This window comes from Anolis sagrei, chromosome 6 (assembly GCF_037176765.1).
Source record: "Anolis sagrei isolate rAnoSag1 chromosome 6, rAnoSag1.mat, whole genome shotgun sequence".
NCBI lineage: Eukaryota > Metazoa > Chordata > Lepidosauria > Squamata > Dactyloidae > Anolis > Anolis sagrei.
In genome coordinates, this window is record NC_090026.1 from 83,405,809 (window position 1) to 83,433,177 (window position 27,369).

A 27,369-nucleotide genomic window follows, 5' to 3' on the forward strand; every position below is an offset into this window, starting at 1 on the left:
AACTGTCATACATTCAGGCAGCTGTGATTATAAAGTGAGAGCTGGAGTGAGATGCATAGTTGCTATGGGAGGTGTTTCTTTCCTTGGAAACCATTATATCTGGTTTAGCCTAGAGAGGTTAACAATATTGTATCAGTGTTTGTGGAAATTACAGCCTACTGTTGTTTTCCTGAGAGTTCATCCCTTGTGTCAATGGAATGGTAACTGCACTTCACTTGATAAACAATGTCTGGAACTATTTTCTGCAATTGCTACTGACAAAGTCCTGGCAAGAGGTGTGGTAAAACGATTCCTTGAGATGAAATACTTCTTCCGAATGGGAGCCATAAAGCTGATTGGCATCCAAGTTTTTTTTTCACATCATAATCAAGTGGAACAGCCACACAAAAAGGCTTTCTGATATTTTAATTATTCAAATAGAATAAAATATGGATGTGATTTTTAAAAACAATATGATCTGTATTTCAGTTCTTTTCAGAATTCCACAATGATCTAGGAATTCACAGGCTCGGTCACTGTGCCCCAGGTTTCTGAGTGGTGATTTCCTAACTGCAACTATGGTATGAAAATGACAGAATGAGTCAACTTGTGGCAGACAACAACTCCCATCTATGCCAATAGGCAAATAGCTTCCTTTATATGTAATTCCAATACAAAAGTCTAAAAACCAAAGATTTGGAAGCAACTTTTAAGAAGGAGGAACATAACATCATTCTGAAGCCACCCAGAGCTGAGCTGGGGAACATAATAAAATAATAATAAAACTTTATTTATACCTCGTCATCATCTCCCAGAGGGACTTGGGGAGCACTCACAAAGCACTCAAGTGTGCAAACATGCAAAATACAAAAAGTGCCAAGACAATAACACAAAGCAATAACAACAAACATAAACATCATAAAACACTCCTGATTAAGATCAGTAAAATGCGACAATAGCTGCAGAATACAAAACAAATTGTGATCAATATCAGTCTCATAAAGTGCACTCGAAATTCTGAACAGGGTCAAATGCTTGTCTAAAAAGCCATATTATCTTATCATGGCTCAGTTATGGATGGCTTATAGATGTCACATCATAAAAGTCATGTCATAATGTTTACATTCGTTGTTTTAAAAAATTACTGCCCAGGCTCTGTTCCAAACTCTTAGTGGTGAAGAAATGAACCACAATTAGTATTGCAGGCAACAGCCCTATCCAAAACGTTGCTTGGCCAACCTGAAATATTGGAAGTAGTAAGTATTGCAGGCTGTTATCTCCAATACCATGACTTTAGGTGAATGATAGATAAAAGTAAACTCAAGAGCAGAAGAAACCCCAAGTGACCACATCTCTTTTCATATATTAGAGCCACAATTTATGAAACTAGTCAAAGAGCAGGTTCAAGTTAAGGATGGAACTAATATTGAAAGTTGCCAAAATATTTGTGTGTGTGTGTGCTTGATTTTTTGTTTTGCAAGATAACTATTTTTATGGATGTTCAGACAGGCCTTTGACCTTGAGCATGCTGAATGGACTCATATGAAGCTGACACTTGGAACCTTAGGAATAGACGACAGTTAGTTTTATCTACTGTTATTTTAAAATTGTATTATTTTGATTTTACGCTACATGTGTTGACAGGGGTTGTTGTTATAATTTTATGTGACTTGTTTTATACTTTCGTACCATTTTTACCTGTTGTATGTTATATGTGCAGCCTGGAATGCCTTATAAGCTGCCCCGAGTTCCGTCAGGGAGATGGTGGTGGGATATAAAATTATTATTATTATTATTATTATTATTATTATTATTAATTGTGCAAAATCACTGTATTAAGTGTGGGGGGGGGGAAGCAATCTCGTTTAAAAATCCTACACATTGCTATCTCTGTTGTTTCTGCATAAAAATTGACATGCAACACACATATACTCATATTTCTGTGCACAATATGCTCCCAAACACTTTGAAATGTGTGAATACTTGCAAGAACTGGACAGAAATATTTGTTTTGGGGTTGTTGTTTTTATTCACCTGGTAAGAAAGATGTGGAAATGATTTGTCTTCGCTTGCATATATAAAATAGTCAAATACTGTATTAACATGTTAGATTTCAATATAGTTCAAAATGTTTCCATAATGTTGCACATCAGCTGTTTTTCACTCTATGGCTCTAACCCAGGGCCGGTTTTGAAATGTAAGGAAATAAGGAAAGATAACAGTTTCCTTTCAAGATTGCCAAGAATGCTTTAAAAAACCCCAACAACAACACAGGGACAAGTTCAGGACTAGTCCTACAATTATACAAAGAGCACACCTCATTTCTTTTCTACACACCTGTACTTCTCCATCAGTTCCCCACTGTTCATAAATATATTTTTTGATTTATAGCTTTGCTTTTAAAACCAATGAATATGTTTTCATGATAACGCTAGCTTCTATATTGCAATATTCAAAACACGTTGCTTAGTTTTAGAGACCTCTCATGCCCCCGGTCCTTATAGTTCATAGGCTCTCTTTCACAAAGAACAAACTCCTTCAGCTATTGCTTGGAGTTGCTAGCCAATCAGTGTATGTCTTAAGAGCTGCCATAATGTAGTAATTTGGACATTGGGCTATGACTCTGGAGATTTCCACTCAGCCATGAAAACTCATTGGGAAACCTTGAACATGTCTCACTCTCTCAGATGAAGACAAAAGCACAACCTTTCTGAACAAATGTTGCCAAGTAAACCCTTTGATACGTGTTTTAGGACTGCTATGAGTTTGAAATAAATAAATAAATAATACTATATTTATTCTCCGCCCTTCTCACCCCTAGGAGGACTCTGGGCAGCTCACAGACCATGTCAAATCCAAAGCCACATTGTTTGTTGCTCATTCATTCAGTCGTCTCCGACTCTTCGTGACCTCATGGACCAGCCCATGCCAGAGCTCCCTGTCGGCCGTCACCACCCCCAGCTCCTTCAAGGTCAGTCCAGTCACTTCAAGGGGAAAGCCACATATACAATAATAAATACAGCATATCAATTGTAACAGTTAAAATATAAATACAATAAAATATAAGTACAATACAACAGCTTAAAAGCATCCATTCAATCCCAACCAAAGTGGGCTGATAGAATAAAAAGAGTCAAAGCAGATAGCAGGTGAGAAGGGGCAAACCCAAGAATGAGGTTACCCATCTGAACTCAAAGCATCAACTGCAGGACAGCAATTGTTTAGTACAACAACCCCTAACCCTTCCAATACAATATTGAATTTACCTTGCCCCTTGCCCCCTTCCTCCATTATAAAAAATTGATTGTCTGTTGCAGGGTGGGGTGCATAGCAGAGGGGCAGATGTATGCCCTTGGAGAACAGTATCAGTGTGTGATTCCACAAAGCATGAGATAATAGAAAGACAAGCCAAGATTGCAGGGTTTTCTGATGGCTACTAGTTCTTTCTCAAGTCAGCAAGAACTGCTGTTGTAAGTAACAGGATGCTCTCTGATGGAAATTACATTTCCTGAGAGTAGCAAAGTGATGTGCAGTTGACCCAAGATAGTCAGCGAGAGAAGACTCTTAAAGTCCATTCTCAGAAAACAACTTGAATATGTAGTCATTCCCAGCATGTTATCTTTCCTTTGCTTGGGAGAGGTCTGGGTGGCTGCTTAAAACTGATGGAACCAAAATATAATTCCTTACTCTCTTGCACTAGAAATGGAGTACAAGTGATCTTTTCACAGTAAATATGAGTATGTTTTATAGAAAAAAGGAGGGAAAGGAATGGTGGTTAGCAGGTAGAACTGAGGATGACAGGTTGGAATGAGGATAGTGTGTACATGTCTAAAGTTAAACATCTTTCAATAAAATGTTAACAATAAATTGCTTTATCGTGTATTGTTATCTTCACTGTATTTGTCACAAACAGACACATAAATCCAAACAAAGCTGTACTATGTCTAAGTACGAAAGACCATATTTCATCTTTGACCAAAACAGAAAAACACATTAAAAGGTTGGAGTGTTCATGCACACTTTTATACAAATAAAAAGAGAGGGCGACATGCCCCATTGTAAACTCCTTGTTGAGACTTGTGTGTTTTCTCCAATATCTCTACTGACTGCCAAAAATGCCTTAGGACAGGATGTGGTAATGATTTTGCTTTGGCAGACCTTCTCTTCAGTGGAGAGAATGCATCCCATATTTTATCTTGGCTTCTCCTCTTCCCATGTTTTCAAAACATGTGAAGGCCAAGTTTCCAGATAGTCTTCTAACTTTTGACAGATCCTATCTTTCATTCTATTCAGCAGAAGATATAGCTGATGGATATAAAGAATGAATTATATCATATAGCATTATTCATTTGTAACAACAGAAATGGTAGTGTGTGTTTATGTGTGTGAAATGCAGAAAATAGTGCAAACCAATCTTAACAGGATATCAAAATTCATATGCAGGGGGAGGGAAATTAGAATGTTATTAAACTATAGGAACTTACTTAGGTTATCCCTCGTTCTCTGAGTATGATGGCCTTTCAAGAGTAGTGTCTTATGGAGGCCTATTCAGTAGTGACTGTAGAGGCCTATTCTTGATCAGCATGTTCTTCCATAGTGAGGGCATTGGTTTCCAGGTGGAAGGTGGTCTCAGTCAGGGTTGGCTTGATGCATCTCTCTTTCGCTCTCCATTCATGCCTCTTTGATGTCCTCAGTACTGCTGGTCACAGCTGATCTCCATTTAGGGTGCTCAAGGGCCAGGGCTTTCCAGTTCTCAATGTCTATACCACAGTTTTTAAGGTTAGTTTTAAGCCCATCTTTACATCTCTTTTCCTGTCCACCAATATTCCGTTTTCTATTCTTGAGTTGGGAGTATAGTAACTGCTTTGGGAGACAGTGATTGGGCATTTGGACAATGTGACCAGTCCAGCGTAGAGTAGATGGTGTAGAAGCATCACTTCAATGCTGGTGATCTTTGCTTCTTCCAGCACATTGACATTTGTCCACCTGTCTTCGCAAGAGATTTGCAGGATTTTTCGGAGGCAACGTTGATGGAATTGTTCCAGGAGTTTAGTGTGACATCTGTAGGCAGTCCACGTTTCGCAGGCATATAACAGGGTTGGGAGGACAATAGCTTTATAAACAAGCACTTTGGTCTCCCTACAGATGTCCTGATCCTCAAACACTATGTGCTTCATTCGGAAACATGCTGCACTCGCAGAGCTCAGTCAGTGTTGTATTTCAGTGTCAAATTTGACTTTTGTGGAGAGGTAGCTGCCACTCCCAGAATAGATAATGCATTATTGATAACATTGCCATTTTTAATATTTTGTTCTGGATAAGCACTCTAGCATTTTACTGGACGGTTATTTGCTTTTCACATATTGACTCTATGATATGGTTTTGTTGCCTCTTGTTATTATGTTTATATCTTCAGCTACTTTGAGTTGTTCATTCTGGTAGGCTATACATATAATTAATAAACATATACATTGGAGTGGATATCTATCCTTCAAGTAAGCAATTTGTCATTAATTTATTCTTTGCCTGACTAGGCTGGGTCAAACTCAACAATCCTACCATTTTATATTTTAATCTGTCTGTCTGTCTGTCTGTCTATATGTTTCTACTGTTTTTACTGTTTGTGAACCGCCGTGAGTCGCCTTCGGGCTTGAGATACAGCGGTATATAAGCAAAGTAAATAAATATATATATATATATATATATATATATATATATATATATATATATAAATACTTGTCATCATAATGCATGTTGAAAAGGAAGGAATAGATAGATAGATAGATAGATAGATAGATAGATAGATAGATAGATAGATAGATCAGGCTTTTGAACTGGAAATGATGGTGCTTTCTAAAAGATATACATGGTTCTTTTATGGTGTTTTGCAATAACATTCAAGATTTTTTTATCATTCTGCATGCATTTTTGCCATCATTGTCTCATGATAATACCAATGAGCTGGATTAACTCCAAGGCCATTTTATCCCCAAAGTCGAATACATTATCAAACTGCTCACTCCAAGTCTTCCCTTAAATATAATGGCTATATTTCTTCCAAGTTCCTTGCACAAATAGTCCATCACAAACCTTCTCACAGCCAGTGAAATAATACCCACCTTCATTGATATCAAAACGGTGCATTTGGTATGTAAAGGACTATGAACTCAAAGAGAAGCTACTGAAAAGGAAAGTTGCAGTTAGCAGCAACCATATTAGTGTTATGGTGAATTGATTCCAGGTTTTTTTTTCCTGTATTCTAAGAAAACTATTCAATATGCTGAACCTATTCACCATCTTGGATTGTTCTTTAAAATGTACTAAAATCTGGAATCAATTCACCATCTAACTGATATGGAAACTACCATTGGAATAGGGAACACTTCATGGGGAATAACTTGTGACTTGTTCAAAAAAGCTTCAAAAAGTTAGCAAAGATAAGTGTTCCAAAGGCTTGGGAAAATAATCATTTTCTGAACAAAAGAGTTTTAAGCTGATGCCACATCTTCATGCAGACTCATATAATATTTCACAAAATTTGGCTATGCATTGAGAGAGATTTTGCAGGAGTTATAACATGCTTCCTGTCTACTGTTCATGTAACCTGACTATTTTCACTACCTTGTCATATAGAGGAGGTTGGAAAAATATATTCTAAACACATGAAACCATAGAACAAGATCACGCCTGGTTCCTTCCAAAACTTGAGTTTCTTACACATTGCTGTTGGTTACTGTATTCCTCAACATCTTTAGAGAAACTGATTTTTAACAACCATTTGTATGTATATTCTCTAATTTCTTTACCTAATGTACTATTTGGATTTTGCTTTCATGAGAGATTAAGAAATATTAGTTTGTTGCTGTCCCATCATTTGCAAAAAAATGAACTTGTTCCCATAATTCATGAGTGTTCAGAAAATAATCCATTGTCATTACAGATTAGAATCTTTAAACAATAAGCTTTTGCATCACTCATTGCTTTTCTATTACATTTTTGAAAACAATAACCCTTAACCTTGACCAGAGAAAGGCATAAAATGTGTAAATTGCTGTCAGAACATCTCTAAAAATGCTTTGAAGTGCATTCAAACATTACTTTAAAAAAATTAGGAAAATGTTACTTGTTATACTGACAGAATAAATTTCCTCCCAGAAGTTGCACTACTTTTGAAGTGTGACCTTGTTCCACCCTCATTACTAGAAATGTTGCCTGCAACTATGTTGCTTGTATCATACTTCTTTCAAGCTCTGGAATACATCCTCACTGTCGGGTCACCCTGGTTGCGGGAGCCTCAAAGCAGCAGATGTGCCATACTATTCCCACTCTTTTCAAGCAAACCAATTCTCAGAAAATGTACGTGCCTTTTGGAGGGGAAAGGGCTTGAGAGGCACAAAAATCATCCTCCCAAACAGCCCTAAAACTTTGTGTTTGGGGACAATAGGCAGTGGGGAGGTTTACGAAATGCTGTATACCATCCAATCACTTTCTACATTGTAAGTGCCCTACATAAAGTACCAATGTTTAGAAATGAATTGCACTACCTCATAGAAGAGTACCTTGAATTATAATCTCTTTCCCAGAGCTCAGAGGTGAGTAATTACATTTGTCCTATATGGCAAGACCAAAGACACTAAGTAGTAGTTGTACTGGAAAGAGATTTAGGGGGAAAACAATTTCAATACTCAGTTATAAAAACAACTTACTCCATGAGTTATCATGCCAAGCTGTAAAAAAAGAGAGAAATTCTACTAGTTCTGCCATGAAGGGGGAGAATCTAAGCTTGTGGGGAAGGGGGATATGTGAGGATATAGGTCTATGTACGCAGGCATCTCTTTTAGGCTTCCTGCTTAAGATACACAGACTATCTGTGAAAACAAGGAAGATACATAAATGAGAGTGATGTGGGCTTCATATGCAATTTTGTTCCACTTATTTACACTATGCACAGAGCAAACAGATACCAATGATGTATCCTATTGCAACAGCAATTGGGTAATGGATAAGTAATGACATTTGGTCCACGCTGCCATGTTGCTATGTCTCTACAAAACTATTAGGTCTTGTCAGTCAGTATAGTGATGGTTACCCCAAAAAGAGTCAAAGTTCTTGGTGAGCAAAGCAAGAATTAGCAAAATCCCAATTCCCATCCACCAATACAGTAAAATAATGCCATATCTGTTAGACATATCTAATCACCAATCCTTTCTAAAACTAAATGCTTGAGAGATTTATTATTTGTGTTATTCTCCAGCCATCACTGTAAAAGTCCTGACCGGCTGTGGCACCTTCCAAGCGCCAAAAATAGTCAGGAAAGACAGGTTTTTATGAAAGAGTTACTGTTGGTTTAGATTGGACACTCCGGTGCCAATACACAACAGTGTAAATGTGGCAATCTGGGCTGTCTCTAGGTTTTGAAGATGTTTCTTGACAACAGCAGTGTCACCTGAATTATTATTGCTTCCCTTGCAGTAATAAATCCAGCATTTAGTTTAAACTTTTAAAGAGTTATCCAAATCCTATCCCCAAAATAGTTTGTACCCTCTATAATTCCTTATAGAGACTGCACTTTGGCATTAGTTCCAAGTTTTAAGGTATGGCCTTTTTTTTGATAATTGACTAATGGTATCTGAGAGTCATGGTAAAAAACTTAAGCATCGCATTGCAGATTCCCAAATGACTGCCTATGTCAGTTTCACAAAGATGATATAAAATGATAGTAAAAGTGCAATAGATCATCCTCTATCGGTGATTAAAAAGTCAAATAGTATGAAGGATATCTTTTTTCAAGGTATAAGTAAAACAGTCAATACATTTATTGTTTTCAAACACTATGACAAAATCATTTTTATGTGAAAAAAGCAAAGCATTTCTAACTTGTGCTCTCCCCAAACCTTGAGTCTATTCCATCTACACAGATATTTCACCTGAATTTTATGCAGAGTATGGTATTTCTTCTCTCAATCTCTCTCTCTTCTTTGCTATAATGACATCAATCATTCAATAACTACTAAGGACAGGAGACGTAGAGCATTTAAAAATAAAAAAATTCAAAATCTTTCAGTTCAATTAGATAATTACATTTTTACACATTTTCCATTTTTCCATTTCTGCACTTCACACAAAAAGCATCTGTATCACAATACTGTTTTTATGTGCTAAAATGTTCTTCACAAAAAATATATATACAAAAGACAGACAATGCCCTCTGAGCAAAAAATTGTGTTTCTCTCCAAATCAATTTTTTTTTGTGTAAAATAATTTTTTGACCAAAAAAGTGCTGAAGTACAAACAATATAACGTTGGTTGTAAGCAAGATATCTTGAAATGTCAAAGACACTTTTCAGGCCTGTATTTGCAATAACTTGGATATGCAAATTACATCTCACATATAATGCCCGTCTGGTTTGTCCATATCTTAAGATTATTTGTGTATACAGTAGAGTCTCACTTATCCAACTTTAGCTCATCCAACATTCGGTATTATCCAGTGCAGTCTGCCTCCTGTCCAGATCCACAGCTGTTTCAATACATTACAATGATTTGGTGCTAAATTCTTAAATACATTAATTACTACATAACATTATCGTGTATTGAATTGCTTTTTCTATTGATTTAATGTAAAACATGATTTTTTGGTGCTTAATTTGTAAAATCATAACATAATGTGATGATTTAGGCTTTTCCTTAATCCCTCCTTATTCTCCAACATTTTCAATTATCCAATGTTTATGTTGGATAAGCAAGACTCTACTGAACTCATATAGAAAAAATGAAGTATCACTGAGGAGACTGTAACAGATGTTTCGAAACCCATGTAAATCAATACATTTTCTGCTGGATTTTTTATACAATAAAGGTTATCCCACACAAAGCACAACTAAGTAAATTACCTTAGCTAAGCTTGTATTATTGCACATTGGCCTGTTCTTACAACCTCTGGAAAGAAGCTCAATTTCAGGGGTTAACAGTATAAAACAAATATGCCCAGCTAAATCAGAAACTTAAATGTAAAACGTATTTGCAGAGTGGTGTGTGCATGTATCAGTGTGATATTCTAAAGGCTCTGGCCAAGTTTTAATGGGCTGTCACACACCAGTGGTTATGAAAGACTTACAATGAACCTAGCTGATACGCTGATTTGATTTGAATTAACTGCATGAGATTGCTGCTTTGAAAAGCTGCTCTAAAGAAGCAAGAGCAAAAGCAATCTTGGAAAAAGCACTGGGACGGTTGCTTCAGATGCACAGAAGTGTGGAAGGTAGGGGAAGCTAATTGAGAGATGCATTTGTTTGTGCCTGACATTTTTTTGCCCTGAAGGAACCCAACACAATGGAGGTGGGCTCTTTAGTTATTCTCCTGATAAAGCAGCTTAATAAGCTTGTGTTTGAGCCTTTGTTCCTCTAAGATTGGTTTGCCGATAAACGTTTTTTACAAAACAAAACAATGTCATCAGTTAGCATTTTAGGGAGCTGCACTGTTTGGGCCTCAGGTTTTGTTCTGCACTGCTTCCATGCCTCCTATTGACTTACAGCATCTCAGATTTAAAGCCGGGCATTTCAGGTCCCATCTAAACTGCCATATAATCCAGTTTGAACTGCATTATAATAGTCAGTGTAGACTCTTATAATGCAGATTGAACTACATTAAATTGGATTATACTAACATATAATCCAGTTCAATGCAGTTAATCTGCATTCTGAAACTGGATTATATGGCAGTGAAGATGGAGCCTCAGAGAAGTATCCTTCACCCACATGAACTGTGTAACAATGATGCCTAAGAGTATAAAAAATATTGTTTGCAGGTTTTTTCATAAACTCAGCTAATTTCTGTGAATTAATTCTGCAAAATAAAATATATTAATAAGTAAAGGAGAATCCATAACATACATAATATGAATCTCCCAATCTCAATTCCATGCTCTCAGAAAATGAATATATGGTTTATATAGAAAGAATATCAAAATGGGGTGAGAAATACACGGCTCTTTGGGTGTTCTTGGATTGTAACTCACATCAGCCTTAGATAGCATAACTGAAAACTAATGGCTTTGGATTGTGTGATTTTAATTAACTGTTTTAAGATTGATATGTTGTAATTATTGGTTTTAATGTGTATGTTGTATTATCTTGTGTATGTGTATACGGCATCAAATTGTGCCTGTTTTGTGAGCTGCCCTGAGTCCCCTTCGGGGTAAGAGGCGTGGGATATAAATGCAGCAAATAAATAAATAATAGTAAAAAACCGTAAGAGCCACAGTCCAATAATATCAAGAGGACTACTTGTTCTCCCATTCTTAATCTAAATATAGTGTTTAGCTTTGTTATGTTCACTACTGGAGATAAAAGTCTACTTATGCGATGTGTGGGGCTTGACAAATCCAAGGCTGGAGTTAAAATTGCTGGAAGAAACATTAATAACTTTAGATATGCAGATGATACCACTTTGATGGCCAAAAGCAAGGAGGGGCTGAGGAGCTTTCTAGCCAAGGTGAAAGAAGAATGTGCAAAAGCTGGGTTGCAGTTAAACATAAAAAACAAGATTATGGCAACAAGACTGATTGATAACTGGCAAACAGAGGGAGAAAACATGGAGGCAGTGGCTTTGTATTTCTAGGTGTAAAGATTACTGCAGACGCAGACTGCAGCCAGGAAATCAGAAGACGTTTACTTCTTGGGGAGGAGAGCAATAACCAATCTTGATAAAATAGTGAAGAGCAGAGACATCACACTGGCAACAAAGATCCGCATACTTAAAGCAATGGTATTCCCCATAGTAACCTATGGATGTGAGAGCTGGACCATAAGGAAGGCTGAGTGAAGGAAGATAGATGCTTTTGAACTGTGGTGCTGGAGGAAAGTTCTGAGAGTGACTTGGACCGCGAGAAGATCCAACCAGTCCATACTTCAAGAAATAAAGCCCGACTGCTCATTGGAGGGAAGGATAGTAGAGGAAAAGATGAAGTACTTTGGCCACATAATGAGAAGACAGGAAAGCTTAAAGAAGACAATGATGCTGGGGAAAAAGGAAGGAAAAAGGAAGAGGGGACAACCAAGGGCAAGATGGATGGATGGCATCCTTGAAGTGACTGGCTTGACTCTGAAGGAGCTGGGGGTGGTAACAGCTGACAGGGAGCTCTGGAAAGGTCTGGTCCATGAGGTCACAAAAAATCGGAAGTGACTGAACGAATAAACGACAACAAAATGTAAGGTGTCTCTAGGCCTATACATCTATGTAGACAACATCTTCCATGTTGTACTGCAGCACTCAACTGATTGGGGCAATTATCATTCTAAGTAATAGCACACACTTTGCATGCAGAAGTTCCAGGCTCATGTATTAGTGCCTCCAGGTAGTGCCTCCAGGTAGACCTCTGACATGAAGCCCTGGAAAGTCCCTTACAGTCTGAGCAGGGAATATAGAGCTTGATGGACAAAGGCTAATAACACTGAAGGAGAAGACAATCTAATATATATGGGGGCCTTTGTGATAGATGAACATTCTTAATCTCTCCTATGCCCGCTCACAGGGCACATTCTAAAAGTGGAAGGGGGTGTTAGATACATAGAGATGTGTCGTGTTTATGAAATGAACTCATTGGTTAGTGCATGGTTATATCTACTACTCTGCTGTTTGTAAGATACAGAACTGAAGCATTGTTCATTAGCTTATGATATTATCATTTCTTCCAGAACAGCTCAGATATTGGTAGTTGGACCAATGGGCTATCCTTAACATTTACAAAGTCTACTTGTTTCCAAAGGCAGTGTCATTTATAATATTTATAGGGCTTTGTTTTCTTTAACAGTACTCCTTTTTATTTTCGACACTCTTAGAAATACGCTTCAGCTATAACTTTTGACAGTCTCAGAGATAAACTAAAATTAAAGGAGGAAAGCATAAAACAGTTTCTAATAGAGGAATGTTCTGCATTCGGTGGTACTATATTTAAAGGTGTTTTCAGATTTGCATCGTGGCTACCTCCGTGACATTAATTTTCTAATGCATTATGTGTGGTATTGGGCAAACCCTGAAATAAAACATTTCATGGAAAATAAGATAGCCACTCTAAACCAAGCCATACAATCCTAAACTGCCCAAAAATATTGCTTATAACAACAAATGTATACTATGTGTTCACTTTCCTCCAGTTGGAACTGCGTTTTATATACTATACGCTGTGATGACTGATAAATTTTGATTTACAGAAATCATTCACAGACATTAACTATTGGAAGAGTTGCAAATGAAACATATGATCAGAGCTACAACCTGTTGACTTATTTATTCAGTCTCACTTTGTGTGTGTAAAACAGCACTGCAAAATCAAAGCCCTCAGAAAGGCATTGTATATTGAGTGACATTACTTCAAGCACAATGTGCATCAAACTACACAGTTCACAAAATTATCAGCCAAGTCATCACATGAGAAATCATCAAACTGATGTACTTGAATATGAGAATCATTGATTGTAACTGAGACACATATTACAGTTGCCATGAAGGTTGAAAACTCCTCCATAGTTAATTTTGACCTTGGTCAATGTCTACCAATGGTGTAGAAATGAAATCACAATATGATTATACCAAATCATATGTTGAGCATTCCTAAGTATTAAAAGTATTTTAAAAAGTGGATGGGGTAGAAAATTCACCTTGTATGTTCAGTTTCCTGATGCATTCTAAATTCGAAATAGAAACTTCTTTAGCAATGTACTCAGCTTTTGGCAAGTGGCCCCAAGCTATTTTTATGACAGTGACAATGGTCCATTCACAAAAATCAAGCCAGAAAGTGAAGTGGGCATTATGCACTCAAATCTTCTTCTACTGATTATCACTTGTTTGGGTATAAATTTCAAAAGCACACCAGTACAAAGGTGAGCAATTGTGTTCCATCTTGTACATGCTGTTTAAATTGACTATAGTTTGTGACAAAAGATAATGGGTTCTGCTAAAAAAGCAAAATAATTAAGATTGTACAGACTTTCAAGCTTTGTGAACAGCTATTCAATTATAGCACATCTCAGCATTTAAAGACTAGAATAGAAAACAATTAACCAAACTTTACTGTCACCCCCACCAACACTACCATGACCAATACCATCATTATTTTTGCATCATAATTGGTGACTCAACATCACATAACTAAGTCCAGAGCTGTGATTTGTTGTGGAGAGATCACAGCTCCATCTATTCCAATTAAATGTTTGAAAAGAGAACACAAATAAAGTCAACTCACTTTTCAAATCATAATGAGCAGGTTTTCTATGTGCCATAGAACAACAGAGTGCACATCAGCACGGTTACTCACCGTTGTGTGCCCAGCGCAGTAGGTGTAGCTCGTGTGTGATTGGTAGTGCAAGCTTGTCCTTGGGAATGTGTATGCGTTCCAAAGCGGTTGACTGTTGTTCCACTGTGAACTAAACCCAGGGCTCATTGTCACTTGGTATTTGCTGTTTTGGTATGTTCTCACTGTGGAGTTGGGCTGTAAAGAAAGAAATGAAAGCTAATGAAAGCTTGTATTTGGGCTATGTGTGGCACACATGTTGCATTTGTAAAATCATGCAAAGCTTTTGAGGGGGATAAATTATAACTAAAACCAACAAAATTTTGAATTAGGTTGGAAATTTGCTTACAAAAACTGTCAATTTAACTGCATTCTTTAAAAAATAAAATAAATTGGATTTTCATGCAAGTTTTCATGACATAGTGCAAACTACTATAAGCCATTTAAAGTACTTGCTTTTAAAAGAGTTGATTTTTTACATCCATTAAATTCAGCAATACAGTTTATTTAACCATACAGAATTGTAATTGAGACTGGTATCATTCTATTTGCATTTACATTAATAATCTTAAAACGATTAAAAATACAGTTTTCTTCCCAAATTCAGTAGCATGGTTTTGATGTAAATGTATAAATAAATCCAAGAGCAAATCATGTCTAAACTAAACTTCCTAGAAACAGAAACGACCAACCTACTGCTATCATGCTTTGGACATATTATAAGATGACATGATTCATTAGGAAAGACAATAAGGATGTGGATAGACTCAAAGAAAGCACAGACCAGCATCTGCCAGAACTGAATAAGGCTATTGGTGACAGGATGTCTTGGAGGTCCCTTATTTATTTATTTATTTATTTATTTATTATTTACTTCACTTGTGTACCACTTTCCTCACCCCAGCAGAAGACTCAAAGCGGTTTCCAACATAATTATGGCAAAATGTAATGCCTCACATACCAAAACCTAACATAACAATAATAACATACAATTATCAATGAAATCATAAAACATGACATCATTTAACATTTAAACATGGAATTAAAACATATCTATATAAACAATTAAAATCACATAATCTAGCAATCGTAGTCCAGGCCATTCCAAATATCATATCTATTGCACATAATCCCTGATCATTCCTTGTAATGCTTACTGCCCAAATGCTTGGTCCCATAGCCAAGGTGTTACTTTTTTTCTAAAGGCCAGGAGGGAGGGCACTGATCTAATTTCATTGGGGAGGGAGTTCCAGAGGTCACCACTGAAAAGGCACTGACTCTTGTCCCCACCAGTTGCACTTGCAAAGGAGGTAGGAGGTGGGACTGAGAGCAGGGCCTCCCCAGTTGATCTTAATGTCCGAGATGGTTCATAGAGGGAGATACATTTGGACAGGTAAGCTGGGCTGGAACCATTTTGAGGTTTATAGGCTAAAGCCAGCACTTTGATTTGTGTTTGGTAGCAGAATGACAGCCAGTGGAGCTGGCATAACAGGGGGGTTGTGTGCTCCCTGAACTCTGCTCCAGTGAGTTATCTAGCTGCCACCCATTGGACCAATTGAGGCTTCTGAACAGTCTTCAAAGGCAACCCCATGTAGAGTGCATTGCAGTAGTCGATACAGGATGTAACCAGGGCATGGACTACCGTGGCCGCCAAGTCTGACTCTTCAAAGTACGGGCACAACTGGTGCACACATTTTAATTGTGAAAATGCTCCCCTGGTCACTGCTGAAACCTAGGGTTCCAGGCTCAGCTATGAGTCCAGGATCATTCTCAAGTATATTCAGGAGACTAGAACGCGGAACAATGCTTCCTTGGAGACTAGGACACGGAACAATGGCTTCAAACTACAAGAGAGGAGATCCCATCTGAACACGAGGAAGAACTTCCTGACTGTGAGAGCCGTTCAGCAGTGGAACTCTCTGCCCCGGAGTGTGGTGGAGGCTCCTTCTTTGGAAGCTTTTAAACAGAGGCTGGATGGCCATCTGTCAGGGGTCATTTGAATGCAATATTCCTGCTTCTTGGCAGGGGGTTGGACTGGATGGCCCATGAGGTCTCTTCCAACTCTTCGAATCTTTGATTCTATGATTCTAGGGGGAGTATAACTCTGTTCAACACAAGTTGTAACCCTATACCCTGTTCAGCCTTATGACTGACTGGGAGTGCCTCTATTGTCTGGATTCAGTTTCAATTTGTTTGCCCTCATCCAGACCGTCACAGCTGCCAAGCATCGGTTCAGGACCAGAACAGCCGCTTTAGCAATAGGTGGAAAGGAGTAGTAGAGTTGGACATCATTGGCATACAGATGGCATCCAGATGACATAGTCATTATATACAAAACCCAACATGACAGTGATTAACAACAAGAGAAAGGCATACAGCCCGTGACTACATAGATGCCCATTCATCAGTGTGTGAGCATTTATGTTGTGAATTACCATCAAATCAACTTCAACTCATAGCAACTCTATGAATGAGAGACCTCTAAGTCACCCTATCATCAACAGCCCTCTGAGGATGCCTGCCATAGATGCAGGTGAAATGTCAGGGGAGAATGCTTCTGGAACATGGCCATAGAACCCGAAAAACTTACAGCAGCCCAGCCCTGCTTTGGTTCTTGCCGCATACAGAGGAATAAAGTGAATGTAGAGAGCCCCCCATATTATATCTCACCTTTCCATGAATTGTTCATACGTTTTGGTTGGCCTCAATTGTATTTTTACATCTAAGGATGCAAGGCAAATGCAATGCACAGCTAATGTTAAAGGCTTTTGCACCTTTAAATGTGTGCTTACTTCCTTCAGCTTCAGAAGCCTTCCCTAGAAGAACAGGGAAGGGTTTTTTTTATTATTATTACCAAGCAATCCCCACTATCTCAAACAGCTCTGCTCTCTTTTGTCACATGTCAGTGATTCCTGGAGTGTGATTTCTAAAGATTTAACTTACAACCTTTCAAACACAAAGCATACAAATGAACACTAAAGGCTACACCAAAGTCTCATTAGTCACCGCACATGACAAGTGGTTACTTTGTTCATTTTGAAGAGGTTTTTTGGAGGGAACACTGCCCTTGTACTTAAAGGAGACTTTTCTGGCTCCAAATAAACCTTTTATAAGACTATGAATCTTGGCAAATCAAAGAAAAGGTTGTGGCTAGAAAAACTTCACTGAAAAAGGTTCCTCTCCCTCAAAGGAATCCAAAACAAATTTTCTTTCTTTGCTCTATTATTTATCTTTCACATCATACTTCAAAAATAAATCTCATCTTTCCCAATGGATTTGCATCACTTGCTTCTTGGTGGATTTTACTGTAAGGGTTTGTATCAGAAAGATGGATGGAAATCTTCGCTTATTTCACCCTCATTTGCAAGTTATGAAAAATCTCAAGATTATGAGATTCTGACTATTGTTTGCAAAGAGTTTTTGTTGTCCAAAAGCATTCTACAAAAACACTGAGTTCAGCACTTTTGTATCAAAGGGTCAAAACACCTTTCCACCACAAGGACAATAAAATCAATGGATATATATCACGTTGCTACTAATAAAACTCTCAGAGTTTCATGGATTGGACCCAACCTAGGGACAAAGATGCCCAAATCAAAACTCCAGAACTGGAATCAGGACTTGCTCTGACTTTACACATACTTCACTTAATCTGATAATCTTAAAGCATAGATGTAAAGTGAAATCCTTAACATATTTGGGTTCTGAGCCAGTTAGAGCTTTTTAAATAGCCATAGCACTGTGCTGAGGAAACAGCACTCTTTGCAGGGAAGACTAAAGATATTGTAAAATTACAACCTCCATTATTCCATAGCATTCAACGATGGCAGTTAAAGTAATGTCAAGCTGCATTCATTCTAGTCTAGCCAAACCATTGGTCTTGTGAAATAAAAAAAAATACTGAGCCTCAAATAGCCTGGGGAGAGAAATATGGGAAAATCCTCCTATGTCCTATATTTATTTTATTTATTAATTTAATGCATTTTATTCCACTCTATCTCAACTCTGAAGGAGATTCTGAGCACTTTCCAAATTGGCAATAATTCAATGCCACAATAAACATAAACATACTAATACAATATGCATTATGCATTAAAATAAATAAAAATCAAAAACCACATCATATCAATACATTAAATAAACTGTTGAAAACATAACACCAAGAATTGAAATCATAATCCAGGAGCCATTCCAATCATATTACAATCACTTCACAGCTGCCTATTTCACTATACTACTCCCCAAATGTTTGGTTCCATAGCCAGGTTTTAAATTTCTAAATGATAGGATGGAGGGAGCTGATCTAATTTCACTAGGAATTGAGTTCTCAGTGGTGAGAACTCAATTTCCAAATATGCAGTGCTTTAGGCCTGAAGTCCCCTCCAACGCCCCCCCCCCCCAACCAACCCCCAGGGAGTTCACAATAAGAACGTACTCAGATCTTTAAAGTGCTATGTGCTGAGGGTTGGAGAGCAGCGTGGATTGGCAGATCTTAAAAATAAAGTCTGCAAGATGCAAGCCAGGTCTTATGGTGGGTTATAGACATTGAGGCATAATTGCCAAATGAAGTGCCAGTGAATAACATTCAGCACAGCAGCATCTTGAGGGTATCTCTAAACTAAGTAGCAACAACACAACACAGTTTGATGACAGCAGTAACACATCCGCTCCACAGGCAGAGGTGGATTCCGATGCCCTCCCCTCTCCCTCCTTTTGAGATTGACAAGTCCCAGGGTGTCCGACAGGTCCTCACAGCACTCCCCACATGAGGAATGACAAACCCATTCCCCCTCGGGGATGATGGTTCAATGACAGGACAGCAAGGTCTGCGCAGACAGTCACCGGGTGGAAAGTGGTGGCAGATGAAAATAAAATGTCTCCCAGGTGAGGAAGACCAAGTGACTGCTGGAAAGAGTGGCAATGTGGAAAGCCGCACTGCAATGATGGAAAAGGAGCAATGGAAGAGCCCTCGACCAGCCAACCGCTTGCCTCCACCTCTCATCATTCAAAACGCTAGAAAGGGATCAATATAATGCCCCCTCCCAGGGGGGAGAAGGCAGCAGAGGGGGGCCCAACAATAACCTGGTCTGCCCACACTGGACTCACAAGGTGGGGAAGGGCAGTGGAAAGGCCCGCCTGGAATGGCTTAGACTTAGGTCACCAGTGTCAGGACAGTGACAAGTGCTGGATAACCCCAAGCAACTAGGGAGCAAGCTACCGGTGAGATCTCAGAGCCACCAAAGCCCCATGCTAATGGCATCCACAGGTGGCCCAAGATGACAAGTGGTGACGAAGCATCAAGGCAGCAACACCACTACCAGCAGTGATGACCCAGGCAGCAGCACCCGGATCAGAGGGCCACCTAAATTGGAGAACAATGAAAGAGAGCAATGAAAGAGAGATGGAGCAATACCAGGAGGCTGGGTTGATGGAGCCAGCCTGGAGCTGCTGCAACAGGCAGGAGAATAGCAGTAGGGACAGCTGTAGCAAGGATGACCAAGGATGTCCACTGAAGCAGCCAGGCTGGGTGGAAGCAGCCAGGAACTCACATGGAGTCACTGTGGAGGTGGTTTGTAGTGGCGGCAGCAATGGACAGCTAGATGTTCACAAGACTGGCCCATGTGTCAGCAAAAAATAATTGTCTGCTGGGAAAGCAGGAAATGTAAACTTCAGCCGACAGTACCAAGAAAGGAATGATAGCAGTTAGAGATCTTCTTTCCGGGGATTCTCGTTCTTTGTAGGGAGTGCAGATTTTGAAGTCCTTAGGTCTTTAAGTCTTTTAGGCCACAATCATATGGTGGCTGTGCCCTACCTTTCCTCTCTGTTCTTCTTCTTTTCCCATTTTCCTTGTTTGAGCAACTCCAGTTTGGCCCACCAAGGCATCATCTGAGATCCTGGGTGACCAGTCAGTTGGGTTGGTCAGACCAGAGGGGTGACTCAGGAGAGAAGATTGGCTTGGATTAAGAAAATTTACCTGGAGCTGCTAAAGGTCCATACTGTCTCAGTGCCATCTTGTCCTGAAGAATCACTATAGATGGTATTTGGGAGCAAACATGGAATATGGAGCAAAGGACAGTCCCCATGTTCTCATGAAAGCTGGTGTGCTTTCAACAATTGCCCACTCTGCTGTTGAGAAAGCATGAGATCTAGGACCAACCCACAACATTTCACCCTTAGGAGAAGCACATCATCATCCAACTATGAAGAGCCATAAATCCACATTGCCTTCTTATTGTTATGATTCATGTTATTGATTCTTTTTGCCTGCCACAAAGTTTAGACAGTGGTTCTGCTCATTTGCAAATACTCCTGAAAGCTCAGTGTCACTCCAAATCCTTGGATGACCTCATCCTGCACAAAGCAATGCTGTGAGATTTGTGTTTGGCAACATTATGCTGAGTTCAGATCTCATGTTACATGTCATACATAATCAACTTCCATGCTAAACGCAATATCTCCTTGACTCAAAAAATCTCAATGTGAGGCCAGTATGTTAAGGTGAAAGGCCTTTGAAATATTATCACCACTACTTCTCTCTCTTTATGTTCTAATGTGGAACTATTACTACCCAGCATCATTTGGCTTCTTGCCATTTTATTTCTCATTCCTCCTCAGGAAAATCAGCAGCAGTTGGTCACCAAACTTTATAATAGAGTGAGGATTTTAACATGGGTTTCCCAGTTCCTCATCCAATCCTTTAAACTCAACATCATATTCGTGTCTATAGAATTATTCTTTATACAGCACTCCCACCATTCTTTGCTACTAGTTACCTTATTTATGACTAAGTTCACCAGAGTTTTTAAAAATATGATATGACTTTTTCTGAAATATCATTTATTTTCTACTGCCTAATTAAATAACTTTGATATCACTTTAACTATGTTCTGATCTATTCTGTGTAATCTTGGGAATGTGGCATTTAGAATTCTTGCCAAGGAATTCTAATGCCTCACCAAACTACAAATTCCAAGATTCCACAGGACTCACCATGCAGCCATGGAAGGTAAAGTGGCATCAAAGTCCTATAATTCTACAGTGTGAAAGATGCATAATATAATAATAAACTTTATTTAATACATAGGGAATTGAAAACAGTTTCTACTCAATCTTGTTATAATTCAGAGTTAATTCGATGAATAAAAGTTTCTTAGCCTCCCCCTCCCAAACACAACACTAATATTTATAGAGCAAGCTTTAGCTTCAAAGCGGACAAGCATTAAAACAGCCAGACTTTATAAAAGTAGGGGAGTCATGTTAGTCTAATTCAATAAAAACAACAAAAAGACTAGTAACACCTTCATGGCTAACCAATTTTATTTGGCACGAACTTTCTTGGACTCCATCCTTTTTATCCAGTGAATCTGGTGAAGAGAGCTAGAATCCACAAATGTTATGCCAAATAAAACTTGATCATCTTTAAAGAGCTATGAGACACTTTGTTGTTTTTATTTTCAAGTGTTTTAGGTCTATCACCTATCCATCAATTTCCTTGCTTCCTTACATGGAAATAACATGTATAAATTGACAAGGCAGTTGCAGATTTCAATCTCACATTCAAGCTTTGAATGGGATTTTGTCCTTTTATGCCTTAGAACAGGAATGAGGAAACCCAACCTCGAGTGCCGGTTGCAGCCCCTTGGGCTCTTTTCTCAGGCCCTCTTCTCTCTCACCACCCTAATATTCCTTCCTTCTCTCTTTCCTTCCTCCTTCCTTCCACATCTTCCTTCCTTACCTCCCGCTTTCCTTCCTTTCCATCCTTTTGTCCTTCCTTCACTCTTGCCTCCTTCCTTCCCTCTACTTTTTCTCCTTCCTGCCCTTTTGTCTTTCCAGGTTATAAATAAAGTGTATTATTATTATTATTATTATTATTATTATTATTATTATTATCATCATCATCATCATCATCATTATTATCATTATTATTATTGGAGAGTGGCATAGGCAGCCTCAGAGTGTTGTGGAGTCTCCTTCTCTGGAGGCTTTTCCACAGAGGCTTTCTATTGGGAGTGCTTTGATTGCGCCTTCTTGCATGGCAGGGGGTTGGACTAGATGGCCATTGGGGGTCTCTTCCAGCTCTAGGATTCTAGGACTATATATCAGGTGTAGGCAATAGGGGAGCTAATGGATACACTTTTTCTCTCCAGTCTCCTTCTCTGGAGACTCATCCTTTTAGGGATCAAAATGTTTCCTGTCTTTCCTTTATTTTCTGCCTCCGAAAGAAAGATGAAGGGGAGGAAACGGAAGGGAGGGGAGTTGGGGAGAACCCCCTCCCTCCCAACCTGCCCACCCTGCTCTGGCCTGCCATGCAGCACCCAAGTTAGAAGGTTTGCCCATGCCTGCCTTAGAAAGACCACTGACCATAAAATATTTGGAAATGATACATCAAATTAACCCATCATTTGCTCTCCCTCCTCCCCATGCCCCCTGTTATTTCGCTGCAGTTGCTGAGACCCTTAATTGACTACACTGAATAATTGTATTTTGCCTGGAAATTTCAAGCTGTTCAAACTTGATTCATAACTTGATTTTTTTTCTTTTACAGCTGACTTATTAATGAGAAAGGTCAAGAGATGGTTCTAAGTTCCAGTCTTGCATCAGACTTCAAAAGACATTTGGACTGCGTAACTGACTTCCAAAGTTTAGTCCATGCTGTCTTGGCTCCTAAGCCTCTAAAATGAACTTCTCAGAAGCCTGAGTGGGCTGGGGAAATGACATCAATTTGAGACTCTCCAATCCCTGGATTATTATTATTAAAAGCATTCTGCCTTTGGCTACGTCTTCTGTAGTTCTGTAAAAAAGGGGAATTGTGCCTGGAGATTCTTATTAGGGATATTTCTCTTCAACCACCAGCATATTCTCTTTCGAGTCCCAGAGGATTACAGGATGTGACAAAATCCACTGCCAGAATGGATGCCATTCCTTTTAGGTGCCTCTGGCAGAGTTATAAAATACCCCAGTTTGAAACATGCCACAGATGAGATTACAGACCTAATCCACAAATGACTAGAATGATAAAGTATGATTAGCCCCAGAGATAGTAGAGGCTCCCTTGAACCACACGATGGGGAGGGGGAAACAGACAGAAAAGTCTGACTATCACAATGAACTTGCTGATGATCAGAAATAGAAGTTTGCTAACCATAAAAAATAGAGCAGCACAATAAAAGTTTTAAAATGGAATCAGTTTATTTTGTCTTATATGAGCTTTATCCACACTGATAAAAATCTTCCACTCTTCCTCTGAGATATAGATTCAGAAGCCCTCACCAGGAGAAAGCTTGTATGACAGAGCTATGCTGAATCCAGCTGGTTCAGTCCCCCTCCCTCCCACAAAAGTGACACAAAGTACTTCAGATTGTATGATCTTATGATCTTGGGCTGGGGGTTTAGCACAGCTAGTACATCACCAGCAATTATAAGATCTATCAGCCGAAAGGTTGCAAGTTCAAAGCCCCAGGTTGGCATAAGTTTCTGACTGTCAGCCCAGCTTACTGTTTACCTAAGCAATTCAAAAACAGTTTAGCTGTAATAAGAGAAATTAGATACCGCTAAAGTGGGAGAGGTATTTCATGATGACATAAAGAAAGAAGATCAGAAAATGCTGGGTGGCCAAAAGGAAGGAGGAAGTCCTGATGGCTCTTCGTTATAGAGGATGGAGCGATAGCACCCCTGTGGCTGGATTTGAGCCCAACCTTCCATGGATTCAAGCCCAACCTTCCATTGCACAAAAAAAAAGCTGGACATTGAGTCAAAATAACAACACACCTCCTTCTGTTCTGTCTGTCTCTGGATTGTCTATACAAAACAGCATTGAATGTTTGCCGTGTATGTGTACTGTGGTCTATCCTGAGCCCCTTCGGGGTGAAAAGGGTGGAATATAAATAAAGTATTATTATTTTTATTATTTTTATTTTCAGAGGTGCAAATAGTCCAAGGTCCACAGGTTAAGGGTACTCACAATATTAGACTGGATTCCTACTTAAATTTTAGCAAACCTACATATAAATATGAGCCAGAGTGGATTGAGCATTGGACTGACCCTGAAGAACAATATTTTCACATGGCCATGAAAAATCCCTGTGGGACCTTGAGAAAGTCATATAGCCTCAGAAAACCCGGTGATAGGTTTTGTTTAGGGTCACCCTAAATCAAAACTGTCTTGAAAGTGCAAAACAACAACAACAATCCATATAAATAGCATAGACAAGTTTAATCCTAATCTTTTAGCCACTACTTTGAGGATATATTTTCTGACTTTATGCAATACAGAATTGCACTAGAAGAACAAGTGTTATCTGTGTTTCATCAACCTGAGATTTTCTGTTCTAAACCATTCCAGTGGGCTGTAAGTAATACATTGTTGATTTATTAGGAAGAGCATGATATGTGCCATGCTCTGTATTACAGAACGGTTTAACTGGTAATATAAAATCTCACCTGAGAAGGGCATCAACAAGTGAGGGGAAATCAGTTAAGTTTGGAAAACTAATGAAAAAATGTTAAAACATGGAGCAGTAATCCCTAGAAAAACCATGAGCACTGTTGCTCTTCTCACATCTAGGGAAAGTAATTCCCATCAAAAGGATTTATTTTTAAATAAACAAGGTAGGATTAGATTCCAAAATACAACAGGAAGCATGCATTAAAGTTCAATCCTCCTAGAAGTTTCAGTATATCAAAAAGGCGCTTTGAAAATATTCTTATTATAAGCACATTATTCAATGCCCTTTTTCATATACAAAATGACAAGACTTCAGGAAGGTCATAATAGAAAGACAAAACAGACTTTCTAGGAGACAAATGACTATTGCTGATTCATATCAAATTTGAAGTTCTCTCTTTGTTGCTGACCCACTAGCTATAAAAGTTAAAGGTTTCCCCTGAAATTAAGTACAGACATGTCCAACACTGGGTGTGGTGCTCATCTCCACTTCTAAGCCCAAGAGCCAGAGCGATCTGCAGACACCTCTTAGGTCATGTGGCCAGCATGACTGCATGGAGCATCATTACCTTCCTGCTGAAGCACTACCTATTGATCTACTCACATTTGCATGCTTTTGAACTGTTAGGTTGGCAGTACCTGGGGCTAACAGCAGGAGCTCACTCCACTCCCCGAATTCGAACCACTGACCTTTTGGGCAGCAAGTTCAGCAGCACAGCAGTTTATTTATTTATTTATTTATTTACAGCTTTTATATTCTGCCCTTCTCACCCCGCAGGGGACTCAGGGCGGATTACAGTGTACACATATATGGCAAACATTCAATGCCAATTTTTGACATACAAACATATACAGACATACACAGAGGCTATTGAACTTTTCTGGCCTTCGAGGAGCTGTCGCTTTCATCGTACATCTGCAACACTGATGAAGCACTTCCGCATTCCTGCATGCTTCCCTGCTGGAATGCTTTGCTGGAGTCTTCTTTATGGCCTCATAAATCAGTTAATTTAGCCTCCCCACACTTTAAGGTGGTACCTTATTTTCCTACTTGACAGATGCAACTGTCTTTCGGGTTGCAAAGATCGACAACAGGCTACACACAATTGGTTGGAAACCCACTCCACCCCGGGCTGGCTTCGAACTCATGACCTTTTGGTCAGAGTGATCTTAATGCAGCTGACACTCAGCCAGCTGCGCCACAATCCCGGTGCAGTTTAACTAGCTATAGATGTCCAAAATAAGGCATAGCACAATTATGTCCTTGGGTATTTTAGACTGCAATTCCCATAACCGCTGCCATTATCTAGGCTAGATGAGGAGGATGGGTTCTTGAACACAACTTAAAGGTTACACAACCATTGTAGAAATGATCACACAAAACTGAAATAACTTTTTCTGAAAGCAAAGCTGATGGGCACATCAAGCAACATGTTCTAGCATATGGAGTTTTTTCCATCCCAGACCTCCATCAAATGGGAGCTCTCCCAAGACAATCCTGTAACTCTTGATTAAAATGTGCACAGACAAAAAATCTGTAATCCATTGGTGCATATACACTCGGTTTATGCATGCATCCATTCTCTCCCTTTCAAAACCCCTTGCATGCAGTTGCCAAACTACATCTCAGACCCCTCTGGGGTTTTAAAAAAGGCTTACCAGCAGTTGAAAGGCCAACTAGTGGTATTCAGTCTCCAGTATTTTCCCTCTGATTTTCTTCAAGCACTGAAACTTTAAGCCCTGAATCTCTCATGTCCCCTAAGACCCTCGAGGAGGAAAGGGTCAAACCACATGGTGACAGATTTGGGGGCAAAAACACAGAAGAATCTACCGGTTGTTGAGCACAGATAGCAGAAAGATTACCGAGTGAAAGATTTTGAGCTCTTGCCAGGTATACCCTGTGAAGGGAATTTGAAAATAAAGTTTTCAATTACAGAGCGCACTACCAAGCCTTTGGCAGAAAAGCTGTGACACAAGCAATTAGGGAATCCAATATAACAGACAGTCCTAATAGTTGAGATAAGCTAGCTAAAAATATTCCCTTGAATGCTCACTTGAGTGCCATTTCCAGAGTATTCTCTCTATGCCTTTTTTATCTTGAGAGTTTCCAACACAAATGTACAAGTGTGTGCGTGCGTACGCGCACACACAAAGGCAATAAACTAGAATATTTGTGGCATGGTGCATTTCAGAAGGAAATCCCTTATAACTGTTTGCTATTACACATGAGGTGACAACACAAAAGCAATATGAGTTTAAGTTTAATCCATTTCCTTCTTTATAGGATTTCTGTAATGTCTCTCATCATAAAGATTCCAGGCTGGTCTGTAATAAAAACAAGATGCCTGAAAGTAAAGCTTAAACAAAAGAAGTAGAAACCAAGGAACACCAAATGGAATCTACACATTATGGTTATTTTATTAGCTGGGATTTTTTTTTTTTAAAAAAAAAAACAACTTTTGAAAGGTGTGTCAAGTTTCTTCTGTGAATGCCAAACTATGATGTGGGGGGAAAGGAGAGGACTTGGTTAGATTAGTGATGTCAAACTTGTTGCCTTCCAGGTGTTTTGGATTTTAGGTCCAAGAATTCCTGGCTATTGGACAAACTCGCTAGGAAGTTGGAAGCACAAACATCTGGAGGGCCACATGTTTGACAT

At 38.9% G+C, this 27,369-nt stretch overlaps 1 protein-coding gene across 4 annotated transcripts in view; it reads right to left on the reverse strand.

Moving 5' to 3' along the window:
- Positions 1-27,369, reverse strand: part of RBMS3 (RNA binding motif single stranded interacting protein 3) — a 911,371-nt gene that overhangs the window by 652,565 nt on the left and 231,437 nt on the right. For all 4 annotated transcript variants that reach the window (XM_060781878.2, XM_060781880.2, XM_067470220.1 and 1 more), the window contains exon 3: positions 14,294-14,467. In XM_060781878.2, coding sequence (XP_060637861.2) covers positions 14,294-14,467 — 174 coding nt within the window. The remainder of the gene's footprint in view (positions 1-14,293; positions 14,468-27,369) is intronic.